The sequence below is a fragment of the Daktulosphaira vitifoliae genome, unplaced genomic scaffold (genome assembly GCF_025091365.1).
Source record: "Daktulosphaira vitifoliae isolate Bord-2020 unplaced genomic scaffold, ASM2509136v1 Scaffold_2, whole genome shotgun sequence".
NCBI lineage: Eukaryota > Metazoa > Arthropoda > Insecta > Hemiptera > Phylloxeridae > Daktulosphaira > Daktulosphaira vitifoliae.
In genome coordinates this window covers 14,920,294-14,940,065 of record NW_026099573.1, presented here as the reverse complement: position 1 = coordinate 14,940,065, position 19,772 = coordinate 14,920,294, and the positions used below count along the sequence as shown (strand labels likewise).

General features: G+C 31.2%; 2 protein-coding genes across 2 annotated transcripts; both read right to left on the bottom strand.

Moving 5' to 3' along the window:
- Nucleotides 1-12,854: 12,854 nt before the first annotated feature.
- Nucleotides 12,855-14,916, bottom strand: LOC126899768 (uncharacterized). The gene has a single exon (XM_050674954.1). It carries the CDS (start codon nt 14,546-14,548, stop codon nt 13,064-13,066), a length of 1,485 nt encoding a protein of 494 aa, XP_050530911.1. The 5' UTR covers nt 14,549-14,916; the 3' UTR covers nt 12,855-13,063.
- A 177-nt stretch (nt 14,917-15,093) lies between these two features.
- LOC126897994 (uncharacterized) lies at nt 15,094-15,994 on the bottom strand. The gene is made up of 3 exons (XM_050671945.1): nt 15,635-15,994; nt 15,268-15,571; nt 15,094-15,197 (listed from the first exon to the last, which is right to left on the bottom strand). Exons 1-3 carry the CDS (start codon nt 15,992-15,994, stop codon nt 15,094-15,096), a joined length of 768 nt encoding a protein of 255 aa, XP_050527902.1.
- Between the last annotated feature and the right edge of the window lie 3,778 nt (nt 15,995-19,772).

Sequence of the window (19,772 nt, the reverse complement as noted above, 5' to 3'; positions counted from 1 at the left end):
CGGGCACTTGTGGACTCGGCGTCACAAATTAATGCAATAACTTCGGCTTGTGTTACGCGATTAGGACTTCGGGTTACACGATGGACGGCCCCGGTTTCTGGTTTGTCAGGGACATCAGTACCAAATGTTCAAGGGTTAGTAAAGTGTGATATACGACCAAGATACGCGACAGAGCCTATTTTTACATTCAACGCATGGATGTTTCCTACTATTACCGTCCAGATGCCCAGTGAAGGTATTGCTGATGACATAGCCGCGAAATATGATAACCTAGCTTTAGCTGATCCGTCATTTGCGGTGCCTAATAATGTGGACTTATTGCTCGGCGCAGACTTGTTCGCACGTATACTCGACGGTAATCGCGTCTCCGTCGGAGAGTCGCTGCCAGTGGCTTTTGGCTCAGTGTTTGGATGGATACTTATCGGTCCAGTCCCCCAGACCAACGATTATATTGAAGTCTCTTGCCCTATTTCTCTTGTGTCGTCGGTGGAAAATATAATTAGTAAATCCTGGCAAATAGAGGAACCTGAGGCTGCGCCTGATGATTTTACTCACGCAGGTCTCTGTGAAACTATGTATATTGAAAAAGGGTCGCGTGATGAAGACGGACGTTTTGTGGTACCGTTGTTTTTTTGTCAACCGGTTACGGAAAATACTTTTTACGGTTCACGTGCAGTCGCTATGCGACGTTTTACGTATTTAGAGAAAATATTAGAGGCGGATCGTCGGTTACGTGAGTCTTATTGTGCATTCATGGCAAAATATTTGGCCTTGGGCCATATGTCTCTTGCTACATCTAAAGATTTATATTTCATTCCTCATCATGCCGTAAATAAACAATCAGAAGGGGATATAAAATCAATAGTGGTTTTGGACGCGTCGGCTCAACCGTTTTCCGGAACATCATTAAACCAATGTTTATATGCGGATGTCTTAACATTATTCCAATTATTACGCTTTACCTTTATGGCTGAGATTAACAAAATGTATCGGCAAATTTTAACGGTACCCGGAGTCAAGGCGATTACGACAGTAAATTTAATTACCAGTGCTACTGTTATAGAGGATGAATGGTACAGTCGATTTTCATCGTATCCGCATATGCTACACGTTGTCGCATACCTTTGTCGTTTTATCAATCGATGTCGACGACGACCTACTGATAGCGGTCCGTTATTACGTCGTGAATTAGATAATGCGGCTCTTATTCTCGCCCATTGTTCACAGCGCTATAAATTCAGTAAATTACATTGTGAGTTGTCACGCAATTTGCCCGTGTCAATAAAACCAGTCGCCCGTCTCCGTCCATTTATCGATAGTCGCGGTTTAATATGTGTCGGTGGCCGTTTATCAAATGCTAAATTACCCATGAGCCAAAAGCATCAAGTTTTACTAGTCAAGACATCATATCTTTCTAAATTAATTATTCGTCACTGTTATGAAATCAGTGGCCACGGTGGTCCACGCATCGTGGTATCGCTAATTTGCAAACAATATTGNTTTTTTGACTGATATGAATTAAAAGTTTTAACATAACCATATAAATGCTCGTCTTTTAAAAGATTTTTGGTCGTTATTTAAATATATTAAACATAACCTAAAAAAACAACTGGGTACAGTACTTATTTGCCGGCTGTACTACAAGCTTGCGTGGTCAAACATTTTTGTATATTAATAATGTTACATTGTTTAATTATCATCTAAATATAGTGTTTTAGTGCAGCATATTAATAAAAAACTGTTTTATTTGTATGTTGTTACAATTAATAAATTATATTTGAAAGTTTATTGAAATAATTAAATTAAAAGAATATCGAATAATAGGTGAGTACAATAGACAATGAAGTAAATTTTATAAATGTGTCTTAATAATTTTATTTTATGAAATAGCTGCAGAAAAAATAAAATTTACCGAAAAATTAAAGAGATTAATTTTTGAAGATATTTACAGTTTTGGATTTGCTGCTGTTGAATGACAAAATTACCGAAAAACTTTTTTCTCTATTGAAAAAAATAAGTTTTGCTGTAGTGACATTTTACTTAAAAAGTAAATAGATATAATGATGTAATATTAGATGTGTAGTATAATTAAGGCCAGATTAGGAAAACTTCAGGCTCCAAAAACATATATTGATGATCTTTTTTTGGCCATAGATTTTTAATTTATTTTCCAACTATTCCAAAATGAGTATAATATACAGAACAATATTGGTATATTATATTTAACAATTTTGTAAGTAATTATCTAAATTTAACTATTTTGAATACATTCTTTTAAATTGGTTAGTAAAAATTTAACATTATACCCATATTGAAATTAAACAATTTTGTATAATTGTGAATGTTATAAATGAAATGATATTAATAATATGATATTTTAAAACATTTTGTATATAATAAACTTCAATTATCTTTATTATGAAAGTATTTTAAATACTATATTTAAATTGCTAAATTTAAAATAATGTAATTTTAAATCTGATTTTAAACTTTTCACTAATTAATTAAAATAATTTTTATCTTAGTTAAATTAGAGTTCTCAAATTGAATAATTGTATGGATCAGCTACTGAATATTAATACACAATTTAAAAAGAGAACTTATGATTGTGTTATGTTTCACTGTAGATAATAAATAAATATTAAGCAACCATTTTGATATAGTGCTCATGGCTATTATTATTTGATTCAGTGTGCATGGATTAGGACATTTAATTTATTTCACTAAGTAGCAACGAGTGTTCTTAAAATATATAAAAATTTGCATAAATTAAAATTATTTTGAATTTTGTCTAGAAAGTTGCCAACAGTAGATAAATTCGTTAAAAAAATTGTTTTAATATAAATTCAGTTTTTAGTTATTTTTTAATAATTAATAATCTGTTCCTTAATTTGATTTCAGTTTTTAGTTTTGATACCTGCTATTGTAAGTTATCATCTGTATTTTTAAGTATGCACTTATAAGTAAACTAAGATACTTCAATATCATAAGATTAATATCCTAATCATATTAAGAAACAAAAAAGATTGTAATCATGATTTTTTATTACTGTCTATCATAATACAGTCATCTATCGAATTAACATATATTTCTTGAACAAACTGAAGTGAGTTTAATGAAATAAATTTTCCTTTTTTAGTATTACAAATTTTATTTCAAAGTTAATTTATTTTGTTATAAATTTGATTTCAGTTATAGTTTTTGTACAATCTATTGATTTTGTATACACTTGTCTTAGTATACTACATTAGTAAGCTTTAATTTCATATTAGATCAACATTAGAATGAATTGTTATACTACAATGACAGTATTGTAGCTAAATTTCTCATTTGAATTTTCTTTGAACAATATTAAATTGCAAAAAATAAATAGATCTAATAGTAATTGTTAATTTTTTTAATTAAAATAGGGCAATGTAATAAAGTAATACATGTAGTTATTATAGTACTCTTTTTATGATGTAATATTAGAGGGAGTAGTAAGAAAATATCTTAAAATTTATGATATAAGTAATTGTTATTTTATATGTTACATTCAAGTACTTAAAAAAAACTATAGTATAATGATTATTTTTATAAATAATATGTTTACTACAGTAGAATTTTGATAAAGTTCAGAATATTGCGTTCTTTGAAAAAGGAAATTTTACTCAAAAGAAATAAATATTGTAGATAATACAAATAAATTATTTGTAGTTTTATAGCTAAAAGATTTGAATGTGGTAGGTTAGACTAGTTAAAGCAATTATTTTAAATTTAAAAGCTGTTATATATTAAAATAAATACATAAATTCATTAAAACTTCACAAATTTTAGTATTATCAATTGGAATTAATCTGTTATATTTTTATAAATAAGTGTTGAATACAAACTCAAATTCTTAAATAATTTTAAGTCAATTTTTTTCTTTTAATAGTTCAAAAATCTTATTAAGTTAAAAAAATAATTTCCCTTGATCTTTAACTTATCCAGGTTCTACTGTATTTTAAAATTGGCATCAGTGCCATGCCAAAAAAAGGGCATAGGATGATATAAGGTTCATACACTTTGCAATATTTAATTGTTATAATTGACGGTTATTTAATATTAGAGGATACTAACATAAAATTAAAAAAAAAATTATATATATATAAATTTTATAAATTAAAATAAAAAATAATAAATAAATTTTTACCTATTCACTTTTCATTGTGTCAGTGCTAGGTTTTACAATTTTTCTTGTGCTTGAAAGAAAGTAGTTTAGGTGGGATAAATTTCTTCCAATAAAAATTATTACATGATGAAGATATTATTATTTTTTTTAAGGGAGAAATAATAGTTATTCAGAACAAAAACTCTATACTAGACCTAACCCCATGACCTATACTAGTGGAGGCATGATTGCAATGCATTTTATGAGGAAACAAGGTTTTTTTTCATTAGGAATTGTTGAAATGTCTGTAGGAGGGTTATCTTAATACTTAATTTTCTATGGCATTACACATAATCTACATGAATTCATGTATTACGCATATTCTGTCATGGAATAAAGTATAAAGTATAACTCTCATACAGGTGTTTCACAATTCCAAAGTGAAAAAAATTCTAAGTTAAGCAAAAGAAAAAAAGTTTTCTACAAAATAATGATAAAAAATAATTGAAACGGTCATTTCAAAAACGACATAAGTAATAAAATTTAAATTTCCATGTATCAAAAAAAACTTAATAACTCTAGAACTCTAACTTGTTTTGCACTTACACCTATTTACTAATTTATTTTTAAGGTTTCTGGTATTCATAATTCATAGTTTTAAATAGTCTAACTTTGACCAAATNCTAGTTACTATTTTATAAGGTTTCTAGTATTCATAATTCATAGTTTTAAATAGTCTAACTTTGACCAAATTCATTAAATTGAAATCTAAATCAAGAAATAAAATAAAAATTTTTTTTTTTCCTAAAATTTAACTTATCTTAACTTGTCTATAGGTAACAACTTTTTTCAAAATAAAAATTTTGTTGTTTTTGCTTAATAAACCATTGCACTTTCAATAAAACATTAAAAAAAATATATATATTTCTCTTTAATAACAAAAACTTAACTTGACAAAATGTTACAATACAGAAACATTTTTGAATGAAGTCATTGACTTTTGTAGTAAATATGAATCTGACAAATGAAATTTTTACCCAAAATACATAATAATGTATAATTATCAAATTTAACTAAGTCATTACTGAAAAATCAGTAGTTTTTGAAATGACTGATTCAATTGAAGTGCTAGTTTCAAAAACAACCAGCATTTTGTATAACATACAAATTCATGCAATTTTGTGCCTTAATCAGGGTTGGGTAATATAATGTATATTTGGTTTTATTTATACAATGCATAATACACACGTACTGGTGTTCAGTAAGTAAGGAAACAGGTCAATTGTTATAAACATAAGAACTATAGAAACCTGTTTACTTGTAGATGTATAAAATGTATAATACTTTAAAAAAATTTTATTTTTCAATAGATCACATGATTTAAAACCTTTTATTTAATAAACATCAGTTGATGATCTCATAAAATTAAAAAAATATTAACTTTTTCATGTTTTTATATTTTGTGAGATAAATTATGTGTTAGTCATTCTTGTGGACATTTTTTTGGGATTTCAGCGATTATATTTTTAAAGTGAAGTAAAAATTAATTAAATAAATACAATATTTTAATATAAATTGAAAAAATAATCTATTTTTAATTATGAATCATTTGTCATGATATAAGTATTGTTTGTAAAAAAGTAGATGTGTAATATGTACATATAATACTTATAATTTTGTGTACTATACTGACCCAACTCTGACCTTAATAGACAAACGAGCAAAAGTGTCATTTTGTTGAGGTCCACAAAAATATAGTATTCGATATTTGTTCATTATTTCATTATTTCATTATTAATAAATTTGTGTATGTACACAAATTTATTAATTTTAAATGTAAGTATAGTATGTTCATATTAAGAGGACGCTACATGGCCATAATTTTAGGCTTGAAAATGATCAAAAGTATAATTCATATTATACGGTTTAAAGTGATCGTAGAAATTTGATATTTTGAGGATATTTAAAAAACATTATTTCGAAATGATTGTAATAGGCTTTTTTGGGGGGGACTTTTGGTTTGAGTGTAATTAATTTTTTAAAAAATCAATTTTTTTTTTTTTTTAACTGCAATAAATCATTGCTGAATAGTGATATCTTAAAAAGCTCATTACAAACATTTCTAAATGTTATATTCTTTGCCTCCTCAAAATTTCAAAACTCTAAGATGAATACTAACAAGATTAAATGATTTATAAGTTTATGTAAAAATGCAAAATAATTGTAAAAAACAACGCTTTTTGGTCGAGCGGACAAACATACCACNCAACAACGCTTTTTGGTTGAGCGGACAAACATACCACTAGCATAAAATTATCGTCATTGACGCGGCCTTATCTTAATGACTTATTAAAGTGGCTGTTTCAATTCTAGGAAATTTAGGAGTTTTTATTCATATAAAACTGTAAAGCATCATTTGATTTTACAATTATCGATTCTTGCTATCGAAAATATCAAGGTGAATAAAAATGTTACTACTGGTAGAGCAGAGACATGGCAAATGCCCGTTTTTCAGTGATAGCACTTTGCGTGCTTTGATTTCGATAATTTTTATTTTATATAAAAGCTCTGATTTTTTGGATACTGGTTTTTTAGCTGCTAAAGACTTATTCGCGGTTGCCCGTCCGCTAAGAGCTTTTAAAGTTATAATGACTGTTAAAACGTCCCAATGTTTCTTAACAGCCCCTTAGCCCCCCTAAAAGCCATCTCTGTCCAGAACAACTGTATTTTTCTATCCGATTCAAAGTTGAAGATTTGAAAATGTATTAAAATATTTATTTAAAAAATTATAAATACAAAATTTTGCTTGACTATTGTTCTACTTTAAAAAATTAACAATAAAATATTACGAGTATATCTTGCCAACCTAGCATTTAATATACAAATAATGAAATATAACGTGTATATAAATATATATAAAAAAATAAATTATTTAGCCAAATAATAAACATTTGAATTATTTTAATCCAATGACGATAATTATTTAAGCAACCANTGAATTATTTTAATCCAATGACGATAATTATTTAAGTAACCTGATATTTTTGAGTTAATATATAGGTATAATACACAAGGGATTACAAATACAGGTAGCTAATTAATTTTTTATGACATCGATATTAGCAGGTACACAGCATTGTTATTATCAATGATAGTAAGGTACATTGTTGTGAGTTTATGAATACACTACTGACAATACAAAAAGTATATGAATTGATAGTCATAATTGATAATAAACAACCCGTGACTGTGATAGCAATATCATAAAAAACCAATTAGCTACCTGTATTTGTAATCCCTTGTGTAGATTTTAAATAATGTCACCAAAATTTATCACTAAAACTACTAATTTAGCGATGTCCAAACTTTTTTATTCAAATATTACTAAAATAAAGAAATGTAATTGTACCTCATTGAATTTATACATTATTTTCCAAATGTTTTTAATTAAAAAATAATAACTTTTAATACAATTTAATCATTACCATTAAATAATTCATTTGTAACATTATTTTTAACCCTCCTTGAAAAGTATTATTATATGGTAAACGCTACTACTCGTACTACTATGCAAAATATATTATAGAACAAAAATTAGTGAGTTAAACAAATTAAATAAAATGAAACAATACAGTTTTAATCATTTAAACTCAAAGTAAATATCTAATTAACGTTTCAAAAAATTTAACTAATGTAAATTTACATAAATAGAATGTTATATATTTGTCTGGAAAATGTTTAATTATTAAAATGAAAAAATTACCTTGATAAATTTCTGTTGTTGGTTATTATTGAAATTTCATACGTGTCAAATTAATATTTTAATATATATATTTTATGACTGGCATTAGTCTGAAAGCTCAACAACAAGTCATTCTGTTATTATTGAAAATTGTATTCGATTTCTAAAAGAAATTGCATCACTGTATATAGTATAAAATAATTTTCCATAACACATTGATTACTTGTAAATACAGTTAATGTTTAAAAGATAAATAATAAAAACAAATTTAATTATTCATTATTAATACAATAAACACGAAAATAGAAATCTCAGTAAATCACAAATAATTAAAAAACTCAAATTTACTAAGAAAATTTCTATGTGTATTTGTTTCCATGGTAATTTTAACTATATTATCAAAAATACTTTACCATTATAACAACTATTAACATTAACAATTAGCCAGTATTAATTCCTTTAAAGTTATTTACATTTTTTAGCAGAAACAGCATTTATATAATTAGTGTTATTAAACGTTTACCGATCTATGTATTTCATTATCGATGTTGTTTACAGAGTTATAAAATAAAAACAATAAACGAATTACATTTTAAGCTTTCTTTCTTACTTAACATGTATGGTAAAAAAAATTCTATAAATTAAATATACAGATTCTCTGTACAAAAATTATATAAAAAATGAAGAATAACTATTTATCAGATTTAGAATAAAAGGCATAAATATATTTAATTATAAATCAATTTCACTATTTTGTTTTTTAAAATTACAAAAATTAAAAACAATTATAATATTGAATATTCACTAACCTGTACTCTTTAAATGGGTCAGTCTAGCTATTGGGTAGAAATGTATGTTTCAGGGCACAGGATCCTGAGTTTAATCCCCAGAATGCCAACAAAATTATTTTTGTGATTTTCTCATTGGTGGTGTTTGATCATTGTTGCAAACCAAAGATTGATGTATTCAAGATAATTAAGTGTAAATATAAAAATGATAATTAAGCAATAACACTAAAAACATTTATTCCGTCGATAAAACAATATAATTTAGTATTAACAATAGTTAAAGAGATAGATGCTTAAAAGTTTTTATTAAGTCACAGTGACCGTTGACATGAAAAAGTAGAATTAGAATTAAATCAGTCTCAATGGTCCAGCGCCGAGCGACCGGTTCTCACCGCCCATTGGCTACCGCGAATAGCGTGATCTGTCGGACGTGAAGAGGAAGCGCCGCGATCGCCATCCGGTGGTAACACCGGAAATGAGATGCGACCGTGACAAGATAATACCCATCCCTTTCATAATTGGTTTAGCCAATAACCATCTTTGACTGAACTTGTGAAAGAGTGCTTGGTGTTAATGTGAAACATTACATTTTAAATATTATGTGTCAGAAAAAAAATTAATAAAATAAAATTTACAATATTTATTTTTAAAACTGAAGAAAATATTTATAAAAATACAAAATATTAACTATTGAATTATGTTGAAAATATGTTTTTGATACCACAGAAACGATTCCCAGTCACTCATTTACTCACAGCCAACTTTTATTACACTAATCTTTCCTAGTATAAAATTTCAAAGATATAAAGGTATTTTTATATCTATTCATTATGCTGAGAGAAAAAATAAAGTAAAATTCATCACAGTCTTTTATTTTAAATAAGTAGAAAATAATTTAAAAAAAAACTTATTAAAAATTTATTATTGTTGAAAATATATTATTTGAGTATCATCCCAGTTTGCAAAAATCGATTTAAATAAAATTGTGAATAATAAATAATAATGTATCAATAGGGAATAGTTATTATTTTAGTTTTACATTTTATTATCTAGAAACAGTGGAACTTTGATTGTCAGTCAGTCTCTGCATTAAGCACAGCCAAGATCATACACAAGATGTTGTGCATGATGAACTAAACTATAATAAATGTCTCCTTTTGTAATTGTTAAGAGTATTTCTAATAAAACAAATATCAATGAAATGTACATCAATAATTGATTATAATAATCCAATTATTGGATAAAAAANAATTGATTATAATAATCCAATTATTGGATAAAAAACAATAGTGATTTATAAATTATACTTTTTGCTTTATTGACATCTTTATCAGTTTCATTATCTATTTCTCTTTTAAGTACAATAAGAATACTCTAGAAACATTTTATAATGGCTTCACAGTTTTTAAATCTAAAATTCCATCTATTATTACTAATGCGCCCATAGTTATTGTTTTTATATCCAAGTTTTTGTGCAATTCAACTAATTGACAATTCTTTGGGGATGAGAAAAATGAATGTAAATACATTTAATCAAGTTAAAAAAACTTAAGGTTTCCTAAAAAAATTTAATTATTACAAAATAAAATGTTATTATTTTAATAAAACAAAAATATTTTATTAATATTGGGTTTTACTTTAAACATTTTGCACCTATCTGCAACCAAAAGATTTATTCTATAAAGCATACCAATTCTTATTCTAGATTGACTTCATTGAATTTTCAGACATGATATTTCCACAGAAATTCCAACAATCATAGGATTGTGAAATTATTTGAGCTTTAGTATTTAATTTACTCATTCTACAACCGACATTTCCAAGCGTTGATGGACCGTTACGGGATCCGTCATTATTCAACATTTACCACGATGAAAGCGTGTCTTGTGGAACGCTTCAATCGCACACTGAAGACGGTCATGTGGCGTGATTTCACTACGCGTGGGTCGTACAAATGGGTAGTCAGGTTGCCTGCACTGGTCTACGATTACAATAACAATCACGTGCACAGAACAATCGGCATGACACCCGCACAAGCTGTTGGGAATCCCAGTGCAGTGGAAATCAAGTTAAGAAAAATACCCGATAATTTACCGATTAAGTTTCGAGTGGGCGACAAAGTGAGAATAAGCAAAACGAAATCCGTGTTTGACAAGGGCTATTTGCCCAACTGGAGCACCGAGTTGTTCACAGTGACCAAGGTCAAACGAACAGTACCGCCAACATATTATCTGGAAGATTACCAGAGGAACCCCATTCAGGGTGTATTTTACACCGAAGAGTTGAGCAGGACCCAGTATCCGGACACGTATTTAGTGGAACGGGTGTTACGCACACGCGGAGACCAGTGCTACGTTAAGTGGTTGGGTTTTGGCCCAGAACACAACTCATGGATACCGAAAGCAGATTTCTCACGGCAATGATTGTCGACATTCAGGGCCTGGTGGCTGCCGCCGACCATTCGTTCTTGGTAAAAGAAATAACCGTCATAGACCTGGAGTCCATGACTATGGCCCACTGGGTGTTCAAACACCCAAACATCATCAAGGACGATGTGAAAACCACTTACTGACTAAAAAAGTACCATCACGGCTTGGACACGAACATTGGTGACGTGGAATACACTGAAATACCGAGAATAATGTCGTTGTTACGGTGCGATACTATCTACGTGAAAGGCGTGCAGAAAAAACAAGTTTTACAAAAATATTTACCCGGACAGAGGGTAGTCGAAATAGAAGAAAACTGTCCACCACTGCGAAAATTATGTGTGGAATTCCAACCACGTTGTATTCGTCACATAAATAATCATGAAATGTGTAGCTTGTATAAAGCAATGTGTTTGAAACAATGGTTAACGGATAATTCGTAATTGTTTTATTTACATATTTTTATAAAAAAAAAAAATTGGTTACAAAATTACAAAAAATGTATCGATTTATTTTATTAAATAAAACTAATGTACACTTTGAGTTTAATTTGTTTTTTCGTCGTCGTCATCGACTAGAGAATAATGCCCCCACGCTTTTGTATACACGTCCTTGTACTCTCCTTCGTCACCGATTAACGCCCGCTTATCGTAGTTGTTGTTGTTGACCAACGCGAGTTTATTAATTTCAACCGTCGAAACACTATGGTGTTTCGTGCGTATTACGGACATTTTCCTACGGGTTTGCTTGAGTTTACCACGCAAGCAATTCAAATAGTCAACCATTTTGATTTCATGTTTCACCACACCCATGCTCATGCCTTTCAATCGCTTCACCTCGTCCGTTTGCCACGTAACCAACAACCTGTCGTAGTAATTTTGTATGGCTATTGAATAAGCGTACACTTTGGGTAACAATGCGATAATTTCTTGCATATGCTTACCCTTGCATTCATCGGTAAACGTGCCCGGTTGTTTTTTTCGTCGATCGGTGTAACAAGGGTGGTCGATCGGGTAATTCGACGTGTCGAAATATTCGAGTAAGTACTTTTTCAAATCATCGTGGAAACAGTTGGTCGTTATCAGGTAAATGAAACTATCGGTGTCCATGTAACAGAGTAGGAGTCGCTCGGGTCCGTACAACGGCATCATAACGTCGTAATGGAACTTGTACATTACACATTTACTTATATCCAATATGGCCTGTCCAATAAAAATGGGTTTGTAAAAATTAATCTTCTCCTTGTACATGTGCACGGCAAACAGATTTTTGTTGAATACGGTGGTGTGACTAAACGACGGTTTTGCCGCTAACCTCGACAGTTTCTTCGGGTTGCACACGAGTTGTATGTTTTGGTGTTTCCGTACGTTCTCCAATGTTTTTCCTGTTGAACGCGAAACAAATAAGTTAAAAAAAATACCATTAAAGTTTGGAAAATTAATTATATGCTACCATAGTTTGAGTTGATCATCAGTTTTGTCCAAACGTGGTGGTCGCTTTTTTACGCAATTCCGTGTTCAACTGAATGTACTGTGCCAACCAGAGGGATTGCATAAATTTTATACATTTATGTAGTTTTGTTACGACCACACCGTGTTCACAGCTAGTTTAAGTGCGCGGTAGTGCACGATATAACCACGTTTTGGTTGTAACGTGGTCATCAACTTGCTGTGTTTCGAAGACGACAACGGTGATCGTTCGTTTACCGGAAAAAATGGTAAATCATTGTGTAAATCGTGCAATTCACGTGGATAATGTGCATCGATTTCCACCAGTTATCCGTAATCACTAGGGTGCGGATTAATATGTATTAAAAATTAAAAAATATGTACATATATATGTATTTATTTTTATCCAAATATGCAACTAAAAATACATTATATTAAAAAAAAAAAATGTTTATATTCTTAAAAAAAAAACATTCAGAATACAAAATATGTAATGTACCTAAAAAATACATTCAAATCAAATATTAGCTAGGATCTTCGTCGTCAACAAAGCAATGGACAATCATGTACTTCTTTAGGTTGTTAAAGGTAAATCGACGTCGATTAGGACGAAGTATGTTTTTGTAGCGGCTAAAAGATCTTTCCACGTTGACGGAAGTAATAGGAGCAAATTTAAAAGCCCCTAAATCAGCAAGACTAAATTCAAAAGAAGTTTGCGTATCACTGCCATTGAGAATGTTTGCAATAGCTCCAACTGTCTTTAAACCAGAGTTCTTACTAAGTACTTGCTCAACTTTATTCTTAATTTTTATTCCAACCTGCCCAGGGGATTCTTTTAATTTTTTGACGGTTTCGGAGACAATACCTAGGCTATCAGCCAGAGACAAGTTTTGAGCTTCAAGTTTTGTAATAGAATTAGCAAGGAATGTAGTATTGGAGGATATGTATACTAAATTATTTTTTAATGAGGTACTTTTAATTAACTTTTTTGCATTTTCTACTGAAACGGCATCTATTTCGAGTTTTGAAATTACATCTTCAATGACACTAAAATTGTCGCAATAATATGCAGCAGCTTGTAACCAAGTACCCCAACGAGTTATCACCGTCTTTGGAGGAAGAGGTGTTTGAGGATAATTTTCTTTAAATATATGTACACGACTGGGTGCTTTCAGGAAAAGTTTTTTAATAGTTGATATCAAAAAATCAACTTCGGGAAATTCTGATCTTATTGTTTCTGCGACACGATGGAAAGCGTGTGCAAGGCAGGTCACGTGAATTAATTTAGGATAAAATACATTTAAAGCTGTTCCAGCTTTCACCATATAAGGTGCTGCGTCTGATATAAATAAGAGTACTTTATTATGCAAAATACCATTCGGCCATAGGATACCCAAAGAATCGTTGACAAAACGAGCAACTGTTGAGTGGTTACATTTTTCAAGAACTTCAGTATTTAATAAATATGGCTTTGAAGCACAATATGAATTTAACTTACCAACAATTATATTTCCTATGTACCTTCCTTCTACATCGGTGGTTTCGTCCATGGAAACCCAGATAGGTCCATTTGAAATATTTTTTCTTATATCATTCAAAGTTTTCTCGTATAAGTCAGGTAAATAATTCTTCCTTAGAGTGCTTGCATCAGGTATTTTACTGCTTATGTATTTTTTGAGAAATTGACGAAAATTAAGATTATCGAGTTTTCGCAATGGTATATCTGCTTTAATTAAAGCTGTGCATAAGTCATTGTTGAAAGTTGATTTACTGGACGATGAAGTGCATGAGGTGATGAATTGTTGTTTTTTTTTTGTCTTTCCGAGTTTATTTTCTTTATGAATTGCGGTTCCTATGTGTTGTGTAACTTGAAAGCGCTGAGAAGTTGATACGGCTTTATTACATGCATCACAGAACAAAATATTTGAATCGCCACGAAACATTTCGTCCGGAAAATCTTGTATGTACTTCATTACGAGATCTCTTTTTTTAGGAACAACTTTCGGCATTTTCAATTAAACACACTGATGCAACTAAAAACTAAAAATACGAAAAAAATAAAAAAAACACGAGGACACCTTTACAACGTTTACACGACTTATAATGAAATGAAATTACTCTTGACGAAACGTATACAACAATGCATCACACTGCCGGCGAAATACAATAATATGCGATAAGTTATCGCTGATAACAATATATCATATGTACAATAGACTTTACCACGAAAAAATATTTTTAGCCATAGATTATACGATAACGTGTTGCGGACTGTGGAGAATCGCAACTTACGACGATTAATAGCGGGGGCTTGACTAGAGAAGATAACAACACAAAATATAAAACGGCGAATAAATTGCTAATTTATTAAGTAGCTGAATATTTAACAAAAATATGTAATTTAAGTAAATTATGTAATAATATGTAAGTAAGTTCAAATATGTAAAAATATGTAACATCAACTATAGCTTAAAATAATCAGATAGTCCTGTAACATATTTCTATAAAGAAATCATTCAATTTTTATTATTTGTGACTAATATGTAAATACATACTAATCCGCACCCTCGTAATCACCGTCGTCGGGGGTGTTCAGTACTTCTTCCAGTGTTGCCGTCGACCACTCAAAATACCCAAACGGAATAGGTTCCATCATGGCTGTAAAAAAAGAATAGAAAATTACAATTTTTTTTTTTTATATAAATAAAATTACATTAAATAAACATACCTGTCCCGTAAAAATTAGTAGCGTCCAAATACTGAAGGTATTTGTGAGGCAAGTCGGGGTTGTAGTCGGGAACATCTGGGTGGTTTGCTCGAGCATACCGCTGATTAACTTGTGTTAAACCTCCGCGTATACCCATTTCGAACATCAACAACATATCCGGGTCCGTCAATAGTTCAATGTATGCGTCCGTGTACTTCAACATTAAGTCGAACGATAATGCCGGACACGAAAAATAATGCGCGGGATCGAGTTTATAATTTGTCAGACATTCTTTTCGAAATTTTTCAAACACATCGGCCAGTATCTACATCAACAACAAAGTTATTACATACGATTCGGAAATAAATTATATAAAAAAAAAACATACCATTTCGTCAACAAGTAAATACTTGTCGCTGTAATCACCGAGAGTGTTGCAGTTGAAGTGTTGCCACATTTTTTTACTGTGTTCGTAGTCTTCCTCGGACACCGTCTGATGCGTGATCGAGCTGTAAAACTGGTCACGGGGCGGCAATTGTGTTTCTTCGAGCCTCTCCCAATAGTCGACGTACTCGTACGGAAAAACAGATTTTCGGTTGACCAACTCCAGCGATTCAAACACTTTGTGTGTATGCACGAAATCCGGTGTCGACAATGTGGCGGTCATCTTAGATAAACTTGCTTGCAGAAACCTGTAAGAATCTATGAACCGGATACGAAAATAATCATTTATGGTCTTGCTGAACATGATGTACTTTTCTTCGGACTGTGCAATGATATATATGTCTTTATCGTCGTACGCCAACTCTGAGATAATCATGTGCGAGTCGTAGTTGGACAGACCGTGTATGATGACCGGCATAAAGGCCGGTGGACGTCGTTGCAGGTTGCATTTGTTACACAAAATGAAACGAAACCGAGCCGTCCAGTGGTTGTGATCCTAGACTTTTTTTACTTTATCCGTGAACCTAATTGAACACAACTCGCAATTATTCGTTGTATCGAAACGTAGTTGCTCCTTCGGTGTCAGTGGCGTCATATCGATGTTCACCTTCATTATGTCTGATATGCGTTTACCAATGGTTACCAACGTTGTGATAAAGTGTTTGGCCGCATCCGGTCCCCGGTACAGTACCGGTTCGTTTGGTAGTCCATCGCAAATATTTTTCGGCAACACCATGGAATCGCGAACCACATAGAAACAGTGCCTCATCGCCTGGTGATTTTGTGTAACCGTACAGTCCTTGGACACTTGTTGCTCGGCGCAAACCAACAAACTCTCCATGTCTGCGTACACAACCACTGGAACCGGCTCTTCTCGCCTTGTGTTTTTGAACCGCAGTACCGACTGGTTGGAGTCGGGTGCGGGAAGGACGGCTCGGGCCTCCTTGAACTTTCCACACATTTTAATGTGCTCATCCACCCCCGCTTGTCCGCTCGGTTGAGTCTTTAATGAACGATTGGTAAATACGTTTTAACAACGTTTACAATAGTACTCGTGTCGTTTGCCCTCGGTTCGTTGTTTTGACACGAGTCTCGAGAAATTTGATATATAACAATAGTGGCTGTTTCCCGGCTCGGTAACGTAAAGTAAATCAACATGATCGGTGCTCGTACACGATTTAGTGATACGCAACGGATACACGTTATTTTTATCGTCCAACGCGAATACATTGATCGACATTGACGGGTTATTACATTCAAATCGAATAATTTGTTTCAATGGTGTAGGAAAGTCAATGCCGTCAAAACGTATATTTGTGGATTTTTCCAGATCAATGTAACCTTCATTCCATCGATCTTTATTTTTTTTATTCTTGTTGTTCTTACATAAAATCGCCCATTTATAACACTGCTGGTCGGCGTTTCTTACGTTTATGACCGCAAATTTTCGTTTAATACACAGTGGAAGTTCAATGTACGAGCCACCGCTTTTTTGTTACGCGTTTTAAACGATACGTCTCTCATTTCACCCATAACTTGATGTATGTACGTTGTGTCCAGTACAACGTTGAATTTTATTATACCGTGCTTGGTAACGTCATTTAGTACGGTGGTTAAATCGTCACTCACATATCGAATAAAATCGTCAATTTCGTCAATAGTCGTTTCATTTTTCAAAAAATAATGTATAACTCGACCGCGTAGTGCAGAATCTATAGGAACAAAACCGGTCCCTTCAACGTGCATGCACGCGCGTTTGGTCACCCTACCCGCAGGCGCTGACAAACATCGTTTCCCTGAAATAACAGTTTGACGGTGACCCTGATTCATACTACAATGAACATTCAAACCAGTACTATCGACAAATGAAGACCCACAACCGCATACAAACGACATGATAACAACTATTGAAAAATTAATACATTAGTTAAACGTGTGTATGGCCACCTCTTTAATCAACTATTCAGTTCAATGTACTTTTACTATTGGAGTAAACACTACTGGACTGTTAACGGATTATATTATCAATGGTGTGTAAAACTTGAATACATAAGTTTTTGTTTTTCTTCATAAAATCTACTCTAAAGTATTGCTATTGTGATTTTTGTTTTTACATTTTCCACCAATTTGAAAAACTATTAATCTTATAATATTAATCTAAAGTATAATTTACCTTTGTCATAAACTAATATTAGGTTCTATACTATCGGAGTAATAATGTAAACACAAATAGATTGTGAACGAACTATATAATTTTATTTCAATTGTTGTACATAAATCATCTTTAGATATAAACAAATTTTGTTGATTGTAAAAAAAAAAAAAAAGTTAATGCATTAAAAAAAAATTTTATTGAAAATCAAATGAATAAGTATTTCCCGTTCTTCCTCTGTAACACAGTGACATTTTGGTGTCGTCGTCGTTGTACGTTTTAATTTCATCGTCCGTCAACTGTTTCTTGGAACAAAAACTTGTCGGTTGTCGGGCAACCGTGCCACCACCACAACACCGTTTCTCGTAGTCAAATTTTTCATTGAATCAACTTTATAGGCATGATTCTCTACCAAGTCAGACATTTAATGTACTCCATGCCTTTGGCTTGATTATTCATTTTTTGTTTTAATTGTTCCATTTTCTACACACCAAAATTATTCGTGAGTAAACTATATATATATATATATATGGTGAATGTTGTATTAATGGTGTACAACTCGACACTGATACATACATTTTTAACAATAACACTATCATCAGCATGACACGGAGGAGAACACCACGTAATACAAATTTCCCGAAATTTGCACATAACTCGAAAACAGTGCTATGAATTTTTTTTTTTTCGTCACCTCCATCCGCTTGCCACGAGACCATTAATTTGACATTCATATCGGTACTCTCTCATAGCATACTACCCCTTTCCTCTCTCTACTTGTTTATGTTTAAGATAAATCACTGAGCTACAATACAGCCGATGCACTCCATCAGCTATGTGTACTCATCTAACCATTATAAACTGAGTTTTTTTTTCTTTAATAATACAGTTGTTTACAAACTATTCGTCATCATACACTATAGAAATCGTAGAGTGTGTATCGGAGCGTAGTACACACACACACACACATGTTTATATAAGATAATATTCTTTAACCTTTACAACATAAATACTAATATATTCACCATTTCATTTTACGATACATACCCGATACAAATGAGCTGATTGTTACTACATTGTTACCATTAGATTATTTAATAAGGAAATCAATACATTTTTTTTTCTTTTATAAGTTAGTGAAAACACGTACACACATACACACCATTAATACAACATATTTATTTTAATATTTCAATATAATACATTAAATATATTTAAAAAACTATATATACAACAATTAATTTGCACTGTCCATGTAAATATTTGTTCATCACAAAATTTACATGAACAGTGAGGTGGAAAATGCAATATCAAAAAGTGCATAGAATAGGGGTTGAGAACAAACTCCTCAACCACCTTCTGTACAATTACACGTTCCTGAATATTCGATAACTCTAAAAAACATATACCCGACCTACAAATAGATGCCGTGGAGCCGTCGGGATAACGTACATTATAAAAATTAAATTTTAAATAATTTTTTTCCCCGAACAGCATCATTAATTTACCCGCTCGAATTTCTCTCTTGTATAAATCGGTACAGCTCCGAATGGTTCGTAATGCTTCCGGATCGCGGATAATAAACCCATCATTCATTACTCCCCGGTCAAAAGCTGTGCGATTTCGAAAAATTTTCAAATTTTCAGCGATTTCTAAAAAACATAACACTCCAGTACTTTTCATATATTCAACCAGATGTTCTACAATATTGACACTTTTTGGTAATTTCATTTTGAATAACTAAAATTATTGTAAACTTATAAGTACATTTTGAACTGAATAGTGATAGCTAATAACTTACTTTTGATTAAATACACTTGAAAAAGATTCTGGAACGGTTTTATTGAATATATTTAACCTAAAAATTTGTGTTTGTATTACTTAAAATATAATAACTTTAGTTTTAATCATGCATTAGTTGAGCAGACTA